Here is a 15,880-nt window from a genome sequence, read left to right as displayed (position 1 = left end):
CCACCGCAACAGAGGACGCAATGGCTGCTCCCCCAAACAGTGCACGTCTCCGACGGCTCAGTGCTTTCCGGGGAAGGGTTCTCTGTCCCTTCGAGACTGTGTATGAGATGCTCGAAGATGTATGGCGCATCATCGACGACGCCTATGACATCGTCTTTGGGCGCCCATTCTACCGCGACCCGATCCAGCCTGGTCGTGAACAACATATCGCTCATATGACTGTCGAGATCATCGATCATCCATTCATGAGTCTGGCGTTCGAGCTGTGCCCTTACGAGTTCTTCAGACAGATGGTGGGAGAATTCTGGCCAGAAATGCGACTGATTGCCGCTCTCACGCTTGTCGATGACCTGTTGACGCGAGAAGATTGGGACTGGGACTGGGACAGCTCTGATCTGAATGTCCTCAGCATTATCCGCGACGACCTCTACGTGTTGGATCTTGGGATCATGATTCTCAAGATCAAGGTGGATCTCGAAGATGAGTAGTCGGGGCGGATATTGGTATATATTTCCCGGATGGACAATCAAAACCAAACTGTGAATTTCAGATCTTTCCAGCCGTTGATGTCTCTGCTTTGGCCATATCGAAGGAGGGCGGTGAATTTGCTCAGCTTCTTTTGTAGTTAACATAAGAGTACTGCTTGTGATAAAGCCTTTTGCTTAGAGAAGCTCTGTAGTCTCAATCAGGATGTATTGCCAGTGACAACCAGACGGGACTTTCCGGACTTGAGGAGAAGGCCGTGAATGAAAAGGACGGAGACTGCCGGAAAAGTCACCAACCTGGACGCGTCCTTCACTTGAGGTCGCGTTCCCAAACAACTACATATATAAGATGACAGCTCTGTTTCTGCCAGCTTGAGCACCCTTGACCGCTTCCTTGCCTACCCCGAAAACAAATTTGTTAGCGTTTCTCGCATCCAACCTTTCTTTTTCCTCTATCGTCTGATCAATTATCCGGGAATCCTGTATTTCAACATGGTGGGTAGGCCAAAGGCCGCGCTGGCCAGCCACACCTCTGAGAAGGCCTTCAGCCTGGCAATCGAAATGCTCCTTAAGTGCCAGTCCTTCTTTCTTGAACTTGCGTATCAACACGGCAACATCGAAATGATTGCCAGCGACCTCAGCGAGTCCATGTTCATCATTGACCACCATCTGAAGCATTTCAAGGCGCAAGGGAGCTGACCCCGGTTGAATACAAGATGCTGTCTGAATGCGCTGAAATGATTGTCGACTGTGCCTGGTGTCTTGCGCACGGTATGCATCCGCATAAGACCCAGGCCGTCATTCGCAGCCGCGACGCACTGAGATTTCCACCCTCGAGATGGCCCAACCGCCTGGCGAGGAAGACCGCCATTCCGTTCAACAGTTATCCGAACCCACTGCATGTGTGTATGAAGATACCACGACGCAAATAGGCACTTTCATCTTGTCGTTACATGGTACAGGTCACATCGTGCTACCGAGTCCAAGTAAGTTGTTCATAGTCAAGACATGAGGAGATTCACGACCATTTACTAATGGGAGGCTGCTCAATCCTAGCGACCATATAACAGTATTTACGAAACAGAAACGGTCAATCAATGAAATCTGCTGAACCGTGGATATTGGGAGGAAACACATACAATGAGGAAATAGGAGGCCGAGATCATCGTGTGACTGAAACAGCTGATGCAGAGTGGAACTTGCGAATCAGATTGTATGCCTTAGAAATAAGATTAGAGACAAAGGCGTCATTTTTTGTCTGTTCCGAGGTGCAGCATACAGCAGAGTTGTGCAATATCTTCCGTAGTAGCTTCGGCCGTAGATGGAGTTTTCCATTCCGAGAGGGCACGTGGCGGCGTCAGAGAGGAACAAACAGTGATGGGCTCGCTGGAAATCCTCCCCAAGACTGACTGTGGGAGGCTGTGCTACCGGTAAGCTGATGGATGACTCGTTTACACGGCGATCCGAGAGGACGGTGAAGAAGGAACGAGGCGGGCTCTAAGGCCTCCCGTGACGCAGGTGCGTCTCGCCGTCCATCCACAGCGCGAGATAGCCGACAGCATCTCCCTTCGCGAATTCTTGACTTCACCGTTTGGTCTCGCGGCGCAAAGATTCCCCGTATGAAGGAAAGCCATCATGGCAGTTGATCGCTGGTCCTTATTCGCCCGAGACCCGACATCCTCCACATTACGGCCGTATCCCTGTACCACCTGTTGTCACTTGTGATGCTATTGAGGTTCCCGGGTTCAGGCATATAACAGACCTCTGCTGCTGACGATGGCAGATAGCTAGATTGAAAGGGTGTTTAGCAGCAATCTTCTCTGATTCTTTTGCAACGTCCCCCACCGCTCTCAACAGTCCTGGTACTTGCTCAACGTCTGCTGGTATGATATATGTCGACCATGACCTCTGTGACGGGGATGGAATCTACCCAAATCTCTCCCAAGGAGCTTCCCAAATCGTTTAATGACTGGCCCAATTTCCAAGGAGTGAGTGGTCTCCCTACTGTGTGAAATGCTGCAGACCGTTAATGATGCCAGTTCAACTCCACCTACCAGGAGCACTCGCCGGTGGAGCTCAAAGTCAAAGGGAATATCCCAGCGTGGGCTGCTGGCGTTCTCTACCGCACGGGGACTGGTGCCAGTGAAGTCGAGACAGACTCTGGAAAGACCTTCAAGGTGCACCACTGGTTTGACGGGCTGGCCGTCGTCCATCGCTTCCAGATTCTGCCCCCCGACAGCGAGCACGATTCGGTTCGGGTTCTGTACAACTCGCGCAGTACCTGCGATGGGCTGATTGAGAAGATCCGCAAGACTGGTGACGTGGGACAAGTGACGTTTGGGAGGAAATACGAACCGTGCACGTCCTTTTTCAAGAAGGTGATGTCCATATTCCAGCCTAATCAACTCGGTTGTTCCAAGCCAGACGAGAGAAGCATGTCAGTCACTCTGTCTACCAACTTTCCAGGCCTTTCCGCCACGGGAGAGAGGCAGCACCATGGACATGCCTCGGGAATCCAAACGTTGTGCAACAAAACGGATGCCAACGCCTTTCAGATGTTGGATCCGGAAACGTTGGAGCCTGTCGGCCTTGCGTCTCAGACGACCCTTCACCCAGACCTCAAGGGTCCTCTGTCGTCTGCCCATGCGAGGTCTGATCCCATTACGGGCGACGTGTTCAACTACAATCTGGATTTAGGCCCGAAGCCGACGTATCGCATCTTCCGCGTGTCATCGACAGGGAAAACGTCAATTCTGGCCTCTTTCCACGCTGATGCAGCCTACCTCCATTCGTTCTTCTTGTCCAAACACTACGTGGTCCTCTGCGTGTGGAATTCGTTCTTCACCGCCAGCGGCGCCAGTATACTCTGGAAAAAGAACATTGTCGATGCCTTGGCAGATTATGACCCGTCTCGACCCGCGCGCTGGTATGTGGTGGACCGACGTCCGCCAGAAGAGGGAGGACAGGGTCTCGTCGCCATCTATGAAAGCGATCATTTTTACTGCTTCCATACGATCAACGCTTTTGAGGAGGCTTCTGCCGACGGTTCGACGGTCGACATCGTGGCCGATCTGGTGACGTACCCGAATTTGGACACCTTGAAAAAGCTCTACCTCCCAAACTTGATATCGACGTCGCCAGCTACTGCTGAGTATGCCAAGGCTAGCGTTAACCCCGTGCTAAAGCGTTTCCGTCTTTCGTCGATTCCGTTGACCCCTGTGAAAACTGCGAAACAGGCAGTGTTGGAGCTGACTTCGGAGCCCCTCAAGTGCCCGGAGCTACCCACGATCAATCCTGCGTACGTGCTTCGTCGCCATCGCTATGTCTACGGGGTGGTCAATACTGGAAAGTCGACCTTCTTTGACAGTCTGGTCAAGTATGACACGGAGACAGGGGCCACGCTCACGTGGAGCGAACATGGCCAGACGGCCGGCGAAGCCATCTTTGTGCCGCGGAGGGGAACTGAGGCGGCTGATAATCTGGACGAAGACGACGGGATTCTTCTTACGGTCGTTCTGGATGGGCCTGCCGGTCGATCATACCTCTTGGCACTTGATCCGAAAACGATGACGGAGACCGGCCGGGCAGAGCTCGATGGACCGGTGGGCTTTGCTTTCCACGGGACACATGTTCCTGCAGCGGGCAAAGGTTTTGGAGGAGCTGAGGGAAGGGGACTCGACTTTTAGTCTCAATTTGATTGCATCCACGCCTCTCAGAATGCTAATCCTACTTCTATCATTACTATCAATACAACTTGTTCAATAATCACCCTGATAATCTAGTAATTTCATGAGCCATTTTGACTATGGCGCCTGCTGGAGAGGAAAAGTCAGAAAACCCCGGAAATCATTCCACTGAAGCGTCAACATCGCTTTCACGTCGTCGTCTCTGAGAATCCTGCAGCCGTGTTTGTGGCCTTTGTCTTTCCATCCAATGAGTTGGCATTCCTGGACAGAAACAGAAACGACGCTGTTAGTTTCTTTCTTTCTTGTTTTTTTTTCCCCGTAAAGAATATCGTATGTTGTATCCTATTTCCACTTTTGGTTGTTACTTACCTTAGAGCAATACCAGAAGAGTCCACACTTGCTGCATTTCAGCAACGAGTCTTTCCGCTGACCGCATCCGTGACACGCCCTCTGGCCGTTAGCCTTTGCGGAATAAGTACGGACCTGGTCGCTCAATTCGAGAAGGTTGTCCAGCGACGTGGGGATAATCTAGGTAGTTTCAACAAACGAGCTGTTCTTAGCCTGTCTGACACGATGACATTGAACCATCACGGGGAAAGAAATGAATGACAGATATGATCGAATCATGTTATTTTATTGTCTCATCTTGTCTCGCTCACCTTGATAGAATCCAACTCCAACTGTTTCACCCCAACTGACAGATCCATGAACAGATGACGATGCGCATACAGAATGGCAATCGTATACCCCTGCTGCGGCAGCGACAGGTGGTCATGGTTCTGCTGAGAAGCAGACAGGACAGACGAAGTGACGTGAGCAAAAAAATCCCAGCCGCGCTCCTCCGTGTAGAAATACACGGGCAGGTGACGGCCAGCCTTGTCGCGAACGACGAGCAGCAGCCGGAAGAAGAAATGGACGTTGACGATCTCGGCCAGGAGACACCAGTGGCGCGTCGGAACGTAGAATGTACCGTCGACGCTGTTGTAGAAGTCAAAGTCGATGTTGTCCGTACTCGGCAGGGTGCTCAGGGTTGGGAAGACATTTTCATCGTCGCGGAGGTTTGCTGGTTCCAGCTCGAGGTCTGTTTCCAGGACCGGATTGTTGGTCGTCATCTCGTCGTCGTCTTTTTGCGCTTTTATTTTGCGGATGACAGCGAGATTTCTGACAGATTTGCGTAGGGATGGTATGATAAGAAGGGGTGGAGTGGAGTGGAGGATCAGGTTAAGAGATACGGGTCAGACATGAAGATAATCAGCTTCATAAATAAATAAACAAATGCACGACAAAGATCGTGCGTTTGTGATACATGTGATCTGGTGAAAGAAATGTCAACGACGACAACGACAACGACAATGACAGCATTCTGATAACCCTGGGCCCTAAGTTCTGACTGAAGCGTGCAGTAGACGACAACCCTGTCTGTGAGATGAGAATTTCATCCTGACAGGATTAAGACACAATTGAATGTGGTACACCAGCTGTCTTTATGTATCAACAGTGGCATGAATATATATATCTTCAAGGACTTTTTTTTTTTTAAAAAAAAAACCTTCCGAGATAGTTCTGTCTAGCCTTATTCTATCGCTCAGTCAGTCTACTGCATATATTAAATCCTTTCCCTAGGACGAGGATGAGAGAGGTACAGTATAAGAATAATGCATGTAACATTTCTTTTTAGATGCTAGGTCTTCTGTACCTCACCAAGTGTCTCAGGATTCTCTAAGCTTTTTTTAAATACATGTATTGTTGGAGGATGCAACACGTTACAGATTCGCTAAGAAGCATAATGTCATGGCATTCTAATTTTTCTTCTTTGGCCGAGTTTGCAAGAGCTTAGGGGACTTGTATAGAAATTTCCGTCTGATAACTAAATCCCAGTCACCAGTTCATCCTCCTCTGAAGTCCCAATGCATGATTCTGTTCATCCATGGGATATCTTTGTCCATGCCATCAAGAGGCAGGTGGTCATGCTGGCTCGAAACACAGATTGTCATGTCGATAGATAAGCGAATTCATACTGTCTTGAATGATGCCCTATAACAGGTAAAAATGCCTAACCGGGCATGTCTATCTAAATATATAGGTGTAATATAAGCAATAAAATGAGAGACTAATATAATATAGGTCTGAAAGATATAATAAAGATATAATAATAATAAAAAAAAGACTCGTCCTCCTCCATCTTCTCATCCTCCTTGTCACTCTCATCCTTGTCTTTGTCCTTATCCTTATCCTCCTTTTTCTCTGCAGTTGCCTACCTTAATATTATCTCTAGAAAGAGATTTATATTCCCCCTAATATCATATAAAGCTCCTTTAAGCAAATCTTTATACTTGTATCTAAGCTCCTCCATAAAGGCCTTCAACATTTTCTTGTTTATATAGCAGCCTAGTATTGCCTAAAAAGGCTTTCCCATTTTGTCTGTCAATATGACAATTATATCATCTGGGCCCTTCTGCTAGATATACTGAAGTACCTAGATACAATAATGGAAGTACACATATCTTGCCTGGGGCCGGAATGGAGTTAGGAACTCCACACGTCTGTCCTGGAGGTCGGACCACTTTTCTGGACTTTCTTCAGCGAACATCTGGGCGATGATGCTGTTGCCTGTCGAAGGATATGGCACAGATGGGTCCATATCTTAGCCTCGTTAACGCCGGGGGTCCCTTCTCCAGCTCTGTGAGGTCAAAAGTTAGCAACAATACAATTATGAAACAGAAAGAGAATTAAGAACAAAACGCAAAACTGGAGCCTTACGCGCCCATGATTCCATGCCATCGTTCCATGCCATGTTGAAAAGTGTAGGTATCGTAGCCGTTAGGATCCGACTAAGATCCTCTTGATAAGTCTTTTGATGGTGCTCAGGGAGGTTTCAAGCATGAAGCACCTGGACAGCTTGCTGGCCTTTGCCCTTCAACTTCCTCTTCGTCCATTTCGGCGTGCTGGCGTGGGACTTGTGCTGTGTACATTCCTGATTTCCTGGTTGCAGCTCTGGAGGATTCGTCTTCCCAAATATGGCATCCATGGTTGCTTGTCCATGTATCTAAGGGAAGATGTGTGCGACTGTCGTGTTCTGAAGCTCCGTTCTTCCGGGCGAATAGTTCGTCATAGATAACCCAAATCGGGCATCACTCCTTGAGAAGTATCGAATTTGGATAATTCGTCATGCGATTATCTCCTTCACGATGGCAGATATGTTTTCTGGTAGATAGGGAAATCGCCTTGGTCCAGAAAGTCATGGGTGTCATTGTTCATGGTGGGCCTTTCAATATTGTCCTGACCATCACATTTTCGGAGACCTCAGACGGTTTCGTCGTCCAGAGGAATTGCGAGCGGCCAAATGACGCACTTCTAAGGAACGAATTACAATAGTCCTGCCCGTTCATTGAGACTGTCATTCTCTTCTCTGTGGCCTGCACCTTATCAAATGGAACTGAGTACGAGTCCTGCCTCCAGAAGCGCGGGCTCTCTTGACTCTAACATTGTAGTATAAGTCTTCAACCTGACGAAGGAAATGGGAACCCGTCTTTGTAAATAGCCAGGCGTCATCCTCGTCCATCCGGCTGAGAAGGACATGCTCTGGGTAACCCCATCGAAACTGTGCGAGGTCTTCCAAGCGAAGATTCTCGGATTCAGGGTTAATACCATAATCCCCTGATCGCTAGAAGCCCTGCTCTATGCGGTCGCTATCGTCCTGCACCAAAAAGGTGTCTGCGAGATGCGCGAAAGAGAGGTCCTTCAAAGTTCGCGCATACTCGGGAGTGGACCATCGAATGTGACGAACAACCTTCCAGCGAACCAAATGGTATAGAGCATAGGCGCAATGGACAGAACTTGAACGTCTGGTTCAATTCTTTAGCATCTCCTGCGCAGATGTGTAGGATCGAATCGGCTCAGAGGGTTGCATTGTGAAGGGCGTTACCCGTCAAGTTTTAAGAAAAGAAAAGATAAGAGAAAAAAAGAAAGAAACCATTCAAAAAGCCACGAAGTAGACTTGATAAGAGAAGCAAAAAAAAGGGGAGTAACCAATAGGGAAAAAAGTGATATAATATACGAAGGCGGTTCGAAACAGCAATAAGAAGGTAGTTATTCAATTCAGTCTTTGAGGATGAGGTACCCGATTAACGCACCAGCTGCCTGGCTGACTCGAGAGTGAGATCCTGTTCGCTGTTGACGATGGCATTGACGATGGCATCGAAGGGCACCACTACCACGCCCGCGTCCACGACTGGAACCAACACCCAACCTTTTGCAAAAAGTTACTATTATCACCATCGCCGTTAGCCACCGCCAGACCTACGCCATTGAACGATGAACTTACCTGACGACCGTTGTCGACGGCCCAATTGATGACGGCTCTGCCGACCGCCTCGTAGAAGCTGGCCGGCAGGTCGTTAATTTGTTCCACACAGTCAATTTCCTCCTCAAAACTGGGCCCATTGACAATTTGATCAATTTCCTCTTCTTGTGTGAGTGGAACGGACCGACACCACCAGATCTGGGGAGGAGAGCGAGAACGCCGACTTATCGGGGGTCAGTCAGGGTCAGCGTCAGATCGAGCGCCTCGCGCTTAGAAACCATTGAGAAAGCTCTTGAATAACCTCCTGACCCTCCTAAAAACTGTTTCCTAAACCCCAGAACTCCTGAACCCCCGAATCTTCTTTCCATGCCTGGCTCAGAATCTGAACGACAGCGCGAAGGGCCTCCAATCCAGCGAGAATGAGGGGGTCTGTGCAATGGCATTGTTGTCATGGTTTGCCAAATCGGAGTCGCAGCAGTACGAAGAATTGCGAGTTGTACGGAGTACAATACATACTCCAGGCCAGGCCTGGGGAGCGACGTCATCGAGATTTGGATCCCTGAGCAGGGAAGAAAGTTTGTCATTATATAGAGAAGCACTCTTCTGAAAGGACTTTTAGCTGAGCAATCCTTCTCTCTGGATTGATGGCCAAGGGGAATCGCAATGACCCTTCGCTTCGTAAGTCTGCTGGGAGCAGTGTGCCACTGTCCTGGGAAATGTCGTCCTCCTAACAGCAACCTAGACGGATCCCACCAGACAAGAACAACTGGCTGTTCATCGCAGGCCATTGAAGATCATTTTGAATCATGTTGTGGTAATAAACCTCTGATGTCGGTGAATAGAGATCTTCATGTGCTCGATACTGAATGTTGAGCAGTATCTGGGGGTAACCTCATTTGAGGATCTGCTCAAAGGCCAACTCTGCCCATATCCCCCAACCTTTATTGGTAAAGGCAGGTGGCCATAGCTGCTTATGGTTTCCGACCAAGAGGATCCGGTCAGCAGTTCGTAATGTCGTAATTGCATATTGTATTTCGGGATCGCGGAAGAAGCTTGCTTCGTCAAAAATGATCATGTCTGGCTTGAACTCCTGATGACCCAGTTCAATGGCATTCATGACGGTGGTGACTGCAATTTGAGCATTGCCCTGACCTTCTTAAGAAGATCATGGCGTTCTTCCATGAAATGTTATTTCTTCGGCAGGTCCAAAATGCGACCAGTGGACTGCAGTTCCATAGTTCCTTTAGGAACCGTCTGTGTTGTGGTCCTATACCGTCGGTGTTGCCTTTGTATGTATATACTGATTCCAAGGCTATCTTTGGCCAACACGTCAGACGATGTGAGAATTTCCATGCCTGTCCCATCATTTCCTCAACGTAAGATAATGCGCAGGCGTGAAATATCATATCATCTTCATGTGGTCGTCATCTTCGTGTTCGATGCCTCCGAAGAGTCTTGAGGACATGTCACCATATGACCTCACTCGAACAAAGCGGTTTTCTAGCGTATCTGCTCTCTACTGTGCTAGAACAACAGCCACGTGTTCGTGAGAAGCATGAGAGGTGGAACTTTAGAGAATTTTTCCTCGCGTATTTTGATTCAAAGTTCCACATTCGAGCAATTCAGTGTCAGTGCGGTTGGAATGGGGAGAGCCCGCAATGGTAAGAAAAAGACACGCAACTTTTAAGCAAGTTTGTGGTCCCGTTCATCGAGCTTCCAGTAAACAGGTCGATGAGCGTGCTGGTGAAACTGTGAGCAGCTCGTGGTTTTGGAACCTGTCAAGCATACCTCGCAGGAATTGAGTGCGACGCTTCTCAATAACATTGTCTAAGAAAACACTGGGTGGGAGCAATCGCTCTGGGGAAATTGATGGTTGTTGAGGTATGTCACGATAAAGACTGTTCCGGTCAGCGAGCTGTGTAGGAACCTAGACGACGACTGTTTCCTTCAATCCCAGAACTGCCTCGACAGCCCGCCTTCTCGTCAAAGGAAGAAAAGACGCTGCACATTGTCCAAGCGGGCGCAAAAGTACTCTTGAAGTGATGCCTCGTTGTCTGAGACTTGGATCGCCAGCCAGAAGAAGCATTCTCTTAGCGCTGGGTAGCATTGGGTCCCGGCATCACCGACAAAGGTATCAAATGTGTCGAATCGACAGATAGGCGCGAATAAATGATCTCCCGGTCTCAAGTACTTCAAACTCGGGTCTCTTTCTCGTGGAGCTTCTCTACCGATGCCACAGTGCTGGCAAACACAGGAGCGGACTGGAGAAAGTGGTAACTGTCTTTCTGGCAGAGAAACCAAGTTACGAGGTCGCACGGTTTTTTTTTTGGCCGCCGCGCACTGCAAGCTCTGAGGGCCTGGAGCAGACAGCGTCTGGCTCCCTGATAGTTTCTAGAAGGTATCTTGAGCTATCTGCTCATGCCCGCTTGGATCTTGGCTGCAGATATCCTATTGTTCGGTAGAACGCAAGGCGTTCTATCCATGTTGATAGTTACTTGCGTAGGATTATTGCACGTAAGCGCCTTCCGTGCAAGTCTGTCCCGCAGACAGATAAAGAAACCCTTTTCGTGATCTCTGCCTTTAGGGTGGTTGATGAAACACTGGTTGTTCACTTGCCTGTTCATCGTCGATAGATGGAGATAGCAGTCAATAAATAGTGGTAGACCAGTACCACTAATATTCGTCTGATGGTGCATAGCCTCAATACTTAATTGAATCGTGTTGATAGGAATCAAATGCCGATAGAGGCATTTTAGTGTAGCACCGGTTAATTCCAGAAAGAATCCATGGGATCTTTTTGTGTTTTGCCCATCTCTGGACCTCACTATCCCCACGTTTTAGAAGGGCATCGAAGATTCACTCACATGCCTCCAGAGAGCTTTCTGTAAGCAACTGTTGCATTAATGAATGGCAGACAGTCTTCACCACGAAATTTCTGGATTAGACCCCTTTTGATGTGGACGGTACAAAAGATAAGAACATGTTGAAGATGTTCATTCCACAATTTGGAAGAGGTCAATGGATTGATTCCAGATATCTACCGAGCCCTAGCACCATTCATTGTGTTAGTAGCTCATAGTGGTAACCAGATGCTGATAGTAGTAATAATGGAATAGATCTATTAGTAACTTACCTCTGGCCTGTTTTGGGCACATGTCAGCAATTGCTGCTTCAATACTGGTTCCATGAATATGAAGCCAGTTTAAACTAGTCTCGTTCTGAGAATGGCCAGATCCGTTGAATGTAGACTAGCTGTCGGGACGCATTTCAAGTTCACAACTGACGCTATACAAATCTGCGCCGCAGACAGATAAGATCAGCTCTGTCATTGGTTCTTCTCGCAGAGAAATCGGTGGATCGCGAGAAAGGCTGGATCTTTATAGCCGGAATCTGGCACGGTCATCGACTGGAAGAAGTATCTTAATAGGTAAGGAAAGCTCTCAGAAACACTGATGCCGTACTATGACATGAATTGCGGGGGATGGATTTCTCAGCTCAGACAAAATTCGGCAACAACGTAGCAGCTCACCCCCGTGGAGTTGAAAGTGGGTGAGATGGTTTCTTTTACGTGATGACATGTCGCTACTCGGACGCAGGGACGGCTATTGGTTTCTCTTTGGCGAATCAGATAAAAATACCCTCCCAGAATTGCTGGTGGGAGATCTTATGCAAAGACTTCAGAGCTCACCGACTGCGTCGTTCAGCCTCAGAAAATGGCGATGGCCCTAATAGAAATGCCTCCTGAGCTGAATCATGCGCTGTAAATATCTGTTATGCCGCTTCATTTCTTCGCCCTTGTCTTCTTCCCAGTTTTGGCTGTTGAAACGGTAGTAGCCTGTGTTGTCGCAGAATCACTCTTGCCAGCCCACTGGTCTTTGATTGCCTGGACTGTATCCCGCACGGCGTCTCTTGCTTCATTTCTGTCGAGTCCTGCCTCAAGCAGACTTTCGTAAGGTGTGTGCGTATGCCTGATATGCGCCTCCACGGCCAGTATTGCCTTGTTCTCGTCTGTCTGTGTCGTAGACCGCCCAACCCGTCCGGATCCCTTCAAAAATGCATGCTGGAGGACGGCTTCCAGAGAAGCTTCTGGCATTGCGGGAAATTGTGTCTGCAGCACTTTCCGTGCACGCTTCAACGCCCTTTCATCCCGGAGTCGAACAGCTTCTGCACGATATTCGGCTGTCCTCTTTGCCATTCCCATCACATAGTCGTACGCATCCTTAGGGATCCTAATGCCCACTAGTCGTTTGTTATCATCCTGGCGGGTATTCTGACGTCAGCTGGCAGAATGTACGGGGGCTGGTTAATACAGTAAGCTTGACTAACATAAACTATGTATACCGTACTCCCTCTGTCCTTGGTGTGACTCTTGCAATATCTGGTGATGTATACATCCCCTTTAGGAACGAAGACGTAGTCCTCCGGCATAGGGTCCGCTTCAAGGCATGGCTAGAACGACACAGATGTTCAGTGACAAAACTCGTATGTGGTCAATTGGAGATACCAGAACTACTAAACAGAACTAGGAATACTGGTCCAATTTGCAAAACATACCTCTTCCCACGGATCATCCGTAGCCGGGAGGCGGGGGCGAAAAAGACGACGCATTTCGTCCGGGGTAAGGTTTTCCAGTACAGACAGCGGGAGCCTGGTACTGCCAGCATTGGGAGTCGAACTTTGGATACGTTTGCCAGGCGTCTTTCGTACAGCCTGTCTGCCACGTTTGGCTCTCGAAGCTGATTTAGATTTTGCTGATTTAGATTTCGTAGCTTTTCTTTTCGTACTCTTCTTGGCCTGAGACCCTCTCCGGGCAGATGATTTCTTGTTCACAGCCATACTGTGGAAAGAACAAGTGTGCCATGGATCGTAAAAAGAGAAGTCACCAGAAAGTGGCAGATGTATTTGGGTGTAGCGTCAGTTGTCTATGCGTAAGGGCTGGGTCTATTGACGACCAATCGTAATTTATGCGTAGTGACAGGAAGAAACGGAAGTCAATGCACGTCTACTTGTTGCAACAGGGCTGTCATTTGCAGTGGCAGACGAGGAGGAGTGACTGCAGTGTGTCATGGACGAAATGCAACGCGAGTCGACGCGTGTCGTGACAGCCCGGCACGTGGCAGGGCATCGGTGTGGCTGAGTTCCGTGTTGTGGCGCAGTCGACATCCAAGTATCTCTAGCCAGCAAAATACAAAGCCTATTTTATTAATATTCTATTCTTATGGGTAGGAAACTAAGCGAAGGTCCCTGGATGGGGATCTGCTATGATGCTCGGTATTTTCTCTTCAAGGTAATTGTGCCCGTCAGAAAAGATAAGAGGCGTTTAGGGCTAGTGCTTGAGTCGATGGTCAACCGTAAACCAGAGGCATCATATGCCGCCATCTCACTCAGCAGGATCCAGAACTGTGCACATGAGACCAATGACAGAGTGATATAGAACATTTTAATTCTTCAACGCAGTCACAACTGTCTGGTTTAGATGGCATTCACGTCTTGCAGGCCATCCTCGTAGCCAGCATGGCGAGGGCAAGTGCGGGGTGTGGGGCGCATCGAAGCTAATCTGAGAAAGAGCTAGCCAAGGGCCTTAGTATAAAAGAAGACTGCCTGACTCTGGAGTCTTCTTTCTTTGGCTAAATTTGGCCCCTATTACGTACCTACCTATAAGCCCTGACGTCAAAAAGGCACACTGAGTCGACATGCTGCCTCCGGGACCCCTTGCCGCATCCAAGGCTCGGCAACGCCATTCGGAGGAGGATCTCCTGGGCGAGCCCTTCACTGTGGGCAGTTCTGCTGCAGAACAGCCCAAACTGGGTCAATGTTGGCACAGCAATCGCATGCAGGCCTATCTAATCACAATGCATAGTACACGATCAGTTCTTCGATGCTAGCAGGGAGGGAGTACCCAGGACTATGATCTGGCCTCTATTGAGTCTATTCCTGCAGATCTGAGTAAAATCACTGCCTTTCAAAGAAGATGCCGACCTTTAATAGCCATTGGCCGAGTCCGGTGCCTAACGTACCAGGAATGATGAGTCCATGACATCGTTGGCCGCGTCGAGCAGGCCAAAGCGCAATGGGAAAGGCCACACGGAATCCTAGTAGAGCAATCCCCACCGTGCAGGCAACAAGCTTCTCCAACAGGTGTAAGATCGGCGCTTCAGAATACGACAGTACAGAGTAAGATATCGCTTGGATACAGGACGTCGAAATGGGCAGGGTAGGCAGCATTGGAGGCTTGGCTTGGACCTGCATATCCGAAGGCGTCCAGTGGCTGCATATCGCGGGGTCTCCCTGGCAGCGGGCCGCAGCTGGATTTGAATGGCAAGCACCGCCAAAGACGAGGCCTCAGGAGCCGAGCAGGCCTCGGTTCTAGGCTGTGGGAGTCAGCCAACTGCCCCAGAGCGGGCCTAGATACGGAGTACTCGGTAGACAAAGGCAACGATCCACGGAGATTGCTAAAGACCGGACGGAGTTCTGTACGGAGCACAGAGCATGGAGCACGGAGTATATCGAGTCAGCGGCGGAATTGTCTCAGACGGATCGATATCCCTGTCCACGGAGGATAGAGTGATTGTCTGAAGTCTTTAAAGCAAGGCAGACGAGTGTCACGAGCTGCTTCTCCGCTGTTGGCGAGCTCTGTCGGAGCAAAAGAAGTTAAAGAACACCGGGCCGCAACGTCACGGGGAGGCCGCGGCAAGGATCCGGTGAGTGCTCCGCGGCTGCAATTCGCCATGCTGGCTTTTCAATTAATTAGCAATTCTTCAAGAACAGCACTCGACGAGGCTCAGCTGGCGAGAATCGATGCGGCGAGACCAGCCCGAGTCCGCCGGATCATCGCCCTACTATTGGTCTCGCCTGCAGGCCGCCCGCAGCGCTGGGCTCGCCTGCCAATCGAGCGGCACACCAAGTGGGATCGCTGGCCTGCTGCCTCCTTTCCTGCGTCCTTCCAGCGAACTGTGACGCCCGTGGTGGAGCTCGCAGCAAAAAAGAACAAAAAAATTCCCATTCGATATCGCCGGGAATCCCAAGAGAGAAAAACGAAAACACCGCCAAACGGGCCTGCCCCGGATCTATACCAATTTAATTTTTTTTCTTTCGTTCGATTTGCCTGTCCGTTCCTCCTTCATCTCTCAGTCCTCCTTTCTTTCTTTCACCAGCAATCCCACCATGTCCTCAGCCCTGTGAAGTGTCTCGGCAGGGAGGCGGGCGACACCAAGCATTCTTTGTTCCCCTTCGCTCATCCAACCTACCAACCACCCCCTCTCTCAAGGGGCCGTCCCGATCCTACCATTGCCCCCTCGTTCTCCTTCCGCTGCTCCTCGACTCAGTCACTGTCGACAAGGGACCATGCTCTAAGAGGCCTCGACTCGACGACCTGCTGTGGATTCTCGACCGGCTCTGCTGCCTGT

General features: G+C 49.4%; 6 protein-coding genes across 6 annotated transcripts; 3 read left to right on the top strand and 3 right to left on the bottom strand.

The window, feature by feature from the left end:
* Positions 1–488, top strand: T310_6226 (uncharacterized protein; the record flags this gene model as incomplete). The annotated part of the gene is made up of 1 exon (XM_013470959.1): positions 1–488. A coding segment is annotated over one exon (488 nt), but the record flags the coding sequence as incomplete, so codon positions are not given.
* A 489-nt stretch (positions 489–977) lies between these two features.
* T310_6225 (uncharacterized protein) lies at positions 978–1,658 on the top strand (the record flags this gene model as incomplete). Its single annotated transcript, XM_013470958.1, has 4 exons — positions 978–984; positions 1,170–1,387; positions 1,418–1,471; positions 1,638–1,658. The coding sequence occupies 4 exons, from the start codon at positions 978–980 to the stop codon at positions 1,656–1,658; spliced, it is 300 nt and encodes a 99-aa protein (XP_013326412.1).
* Positions 1,659–2,386: 728 nt separating this feature from the next.
* Positions 2,387–4,171, top strand: T310_6224 (Carotenoid cleavage dioxygenase; the record flags this gene model as incomplete). Its single annotated transcript, XM_013470957.1, has 2 exons — positions 2,387–2,473; positions 2,525–4,171. The coding sequence occupies 2 exons, from the start codon at positions 2,387–2,389 to the stop codon at positions 4,169–4,171; spliced, it is 1,734 nt and encodes a 577-aa protein (XP_013326411.1).
* A 160-nt stretch (positions 4,172–4,331) lies between these two features.
* Positions 4,332–5,283, bottom strand: T310_6223 (uncharacterized protein; the record flags this gene model as incomplete). Its single annotated transcript, XM_013470956.1, has 3 exons — positions 4,332–4,382; positions 4,541–4,699; positions 4,831–5,283. The coding sequence occupies 3 exons, from the start codon at positions 5,281–5,283 to the stop codon at positions 4,332–4,334; spliced, it is 663 nt and encodes a 220-aa protein (XP_013326410.1).
* A 2,986-nt stretch (positions 5,284–8,269) lies between these two features.
* Positions 8,270–8,917, bottom strand: T310_6222 (uncharacterized protein; the record flags this gene model as incomplete). Its single annotated transcript, XM_013470955.1, has 3 exons — positions 8,270–8,420; positions 8,496–8,697; positions 8,776–8,917. The coding sequence occupies 3 exons, from the start codon at positions 8,915–8,917 to the stop codon at positions 8,270–8,272; spliced, it is 495 nt and encodes a 164-aa protein (XP_013326409.1).
* Positions 8,918–12,255: 3,338 nt separating this feature from the next.
* On the bottom strand, positions 12,256–13,310 carry T310_6221 (uncharacterized protein; the record flags this gene model as incomplete). The annotated part of the gene is made up of 3 exons (XM_013470954.1): positions 12,256–12,713; positions 12,821–12,923; positions 13,029–13,310. 3 exons carry the CDS (start codon positions 13,308–13,310, stop codon positions 12,256–12,258), a joined length of 843 nt encoding a protein of 280 aa, XP_013326408.1.
* Positions 13,311–15,880: the final 2,570 nt, after the last annotated feature.

The sequence above is a fragment of the Rasamsonia emersonii genome (assembly GCF_000968595.1).
Source record: "Rasamsonia emersonii CBS 393.64 chromosome Unknown ctg1118621760375, whole genome shotgun sequence".
NCBI classification, from domain to species: domain Eukaryota; kingdom Fungi; phylum Ascomycota; class Eurotiomycetes; order Eurotiales; family Trichocomaceae; genus Rasamsonia; species Rasamsonia emersonii.
The sequence above is the reverse complement of the archived record's forward strand: the minus strand, read 5'-3'. Positions and strand labels throughout refer to the sequence as shown.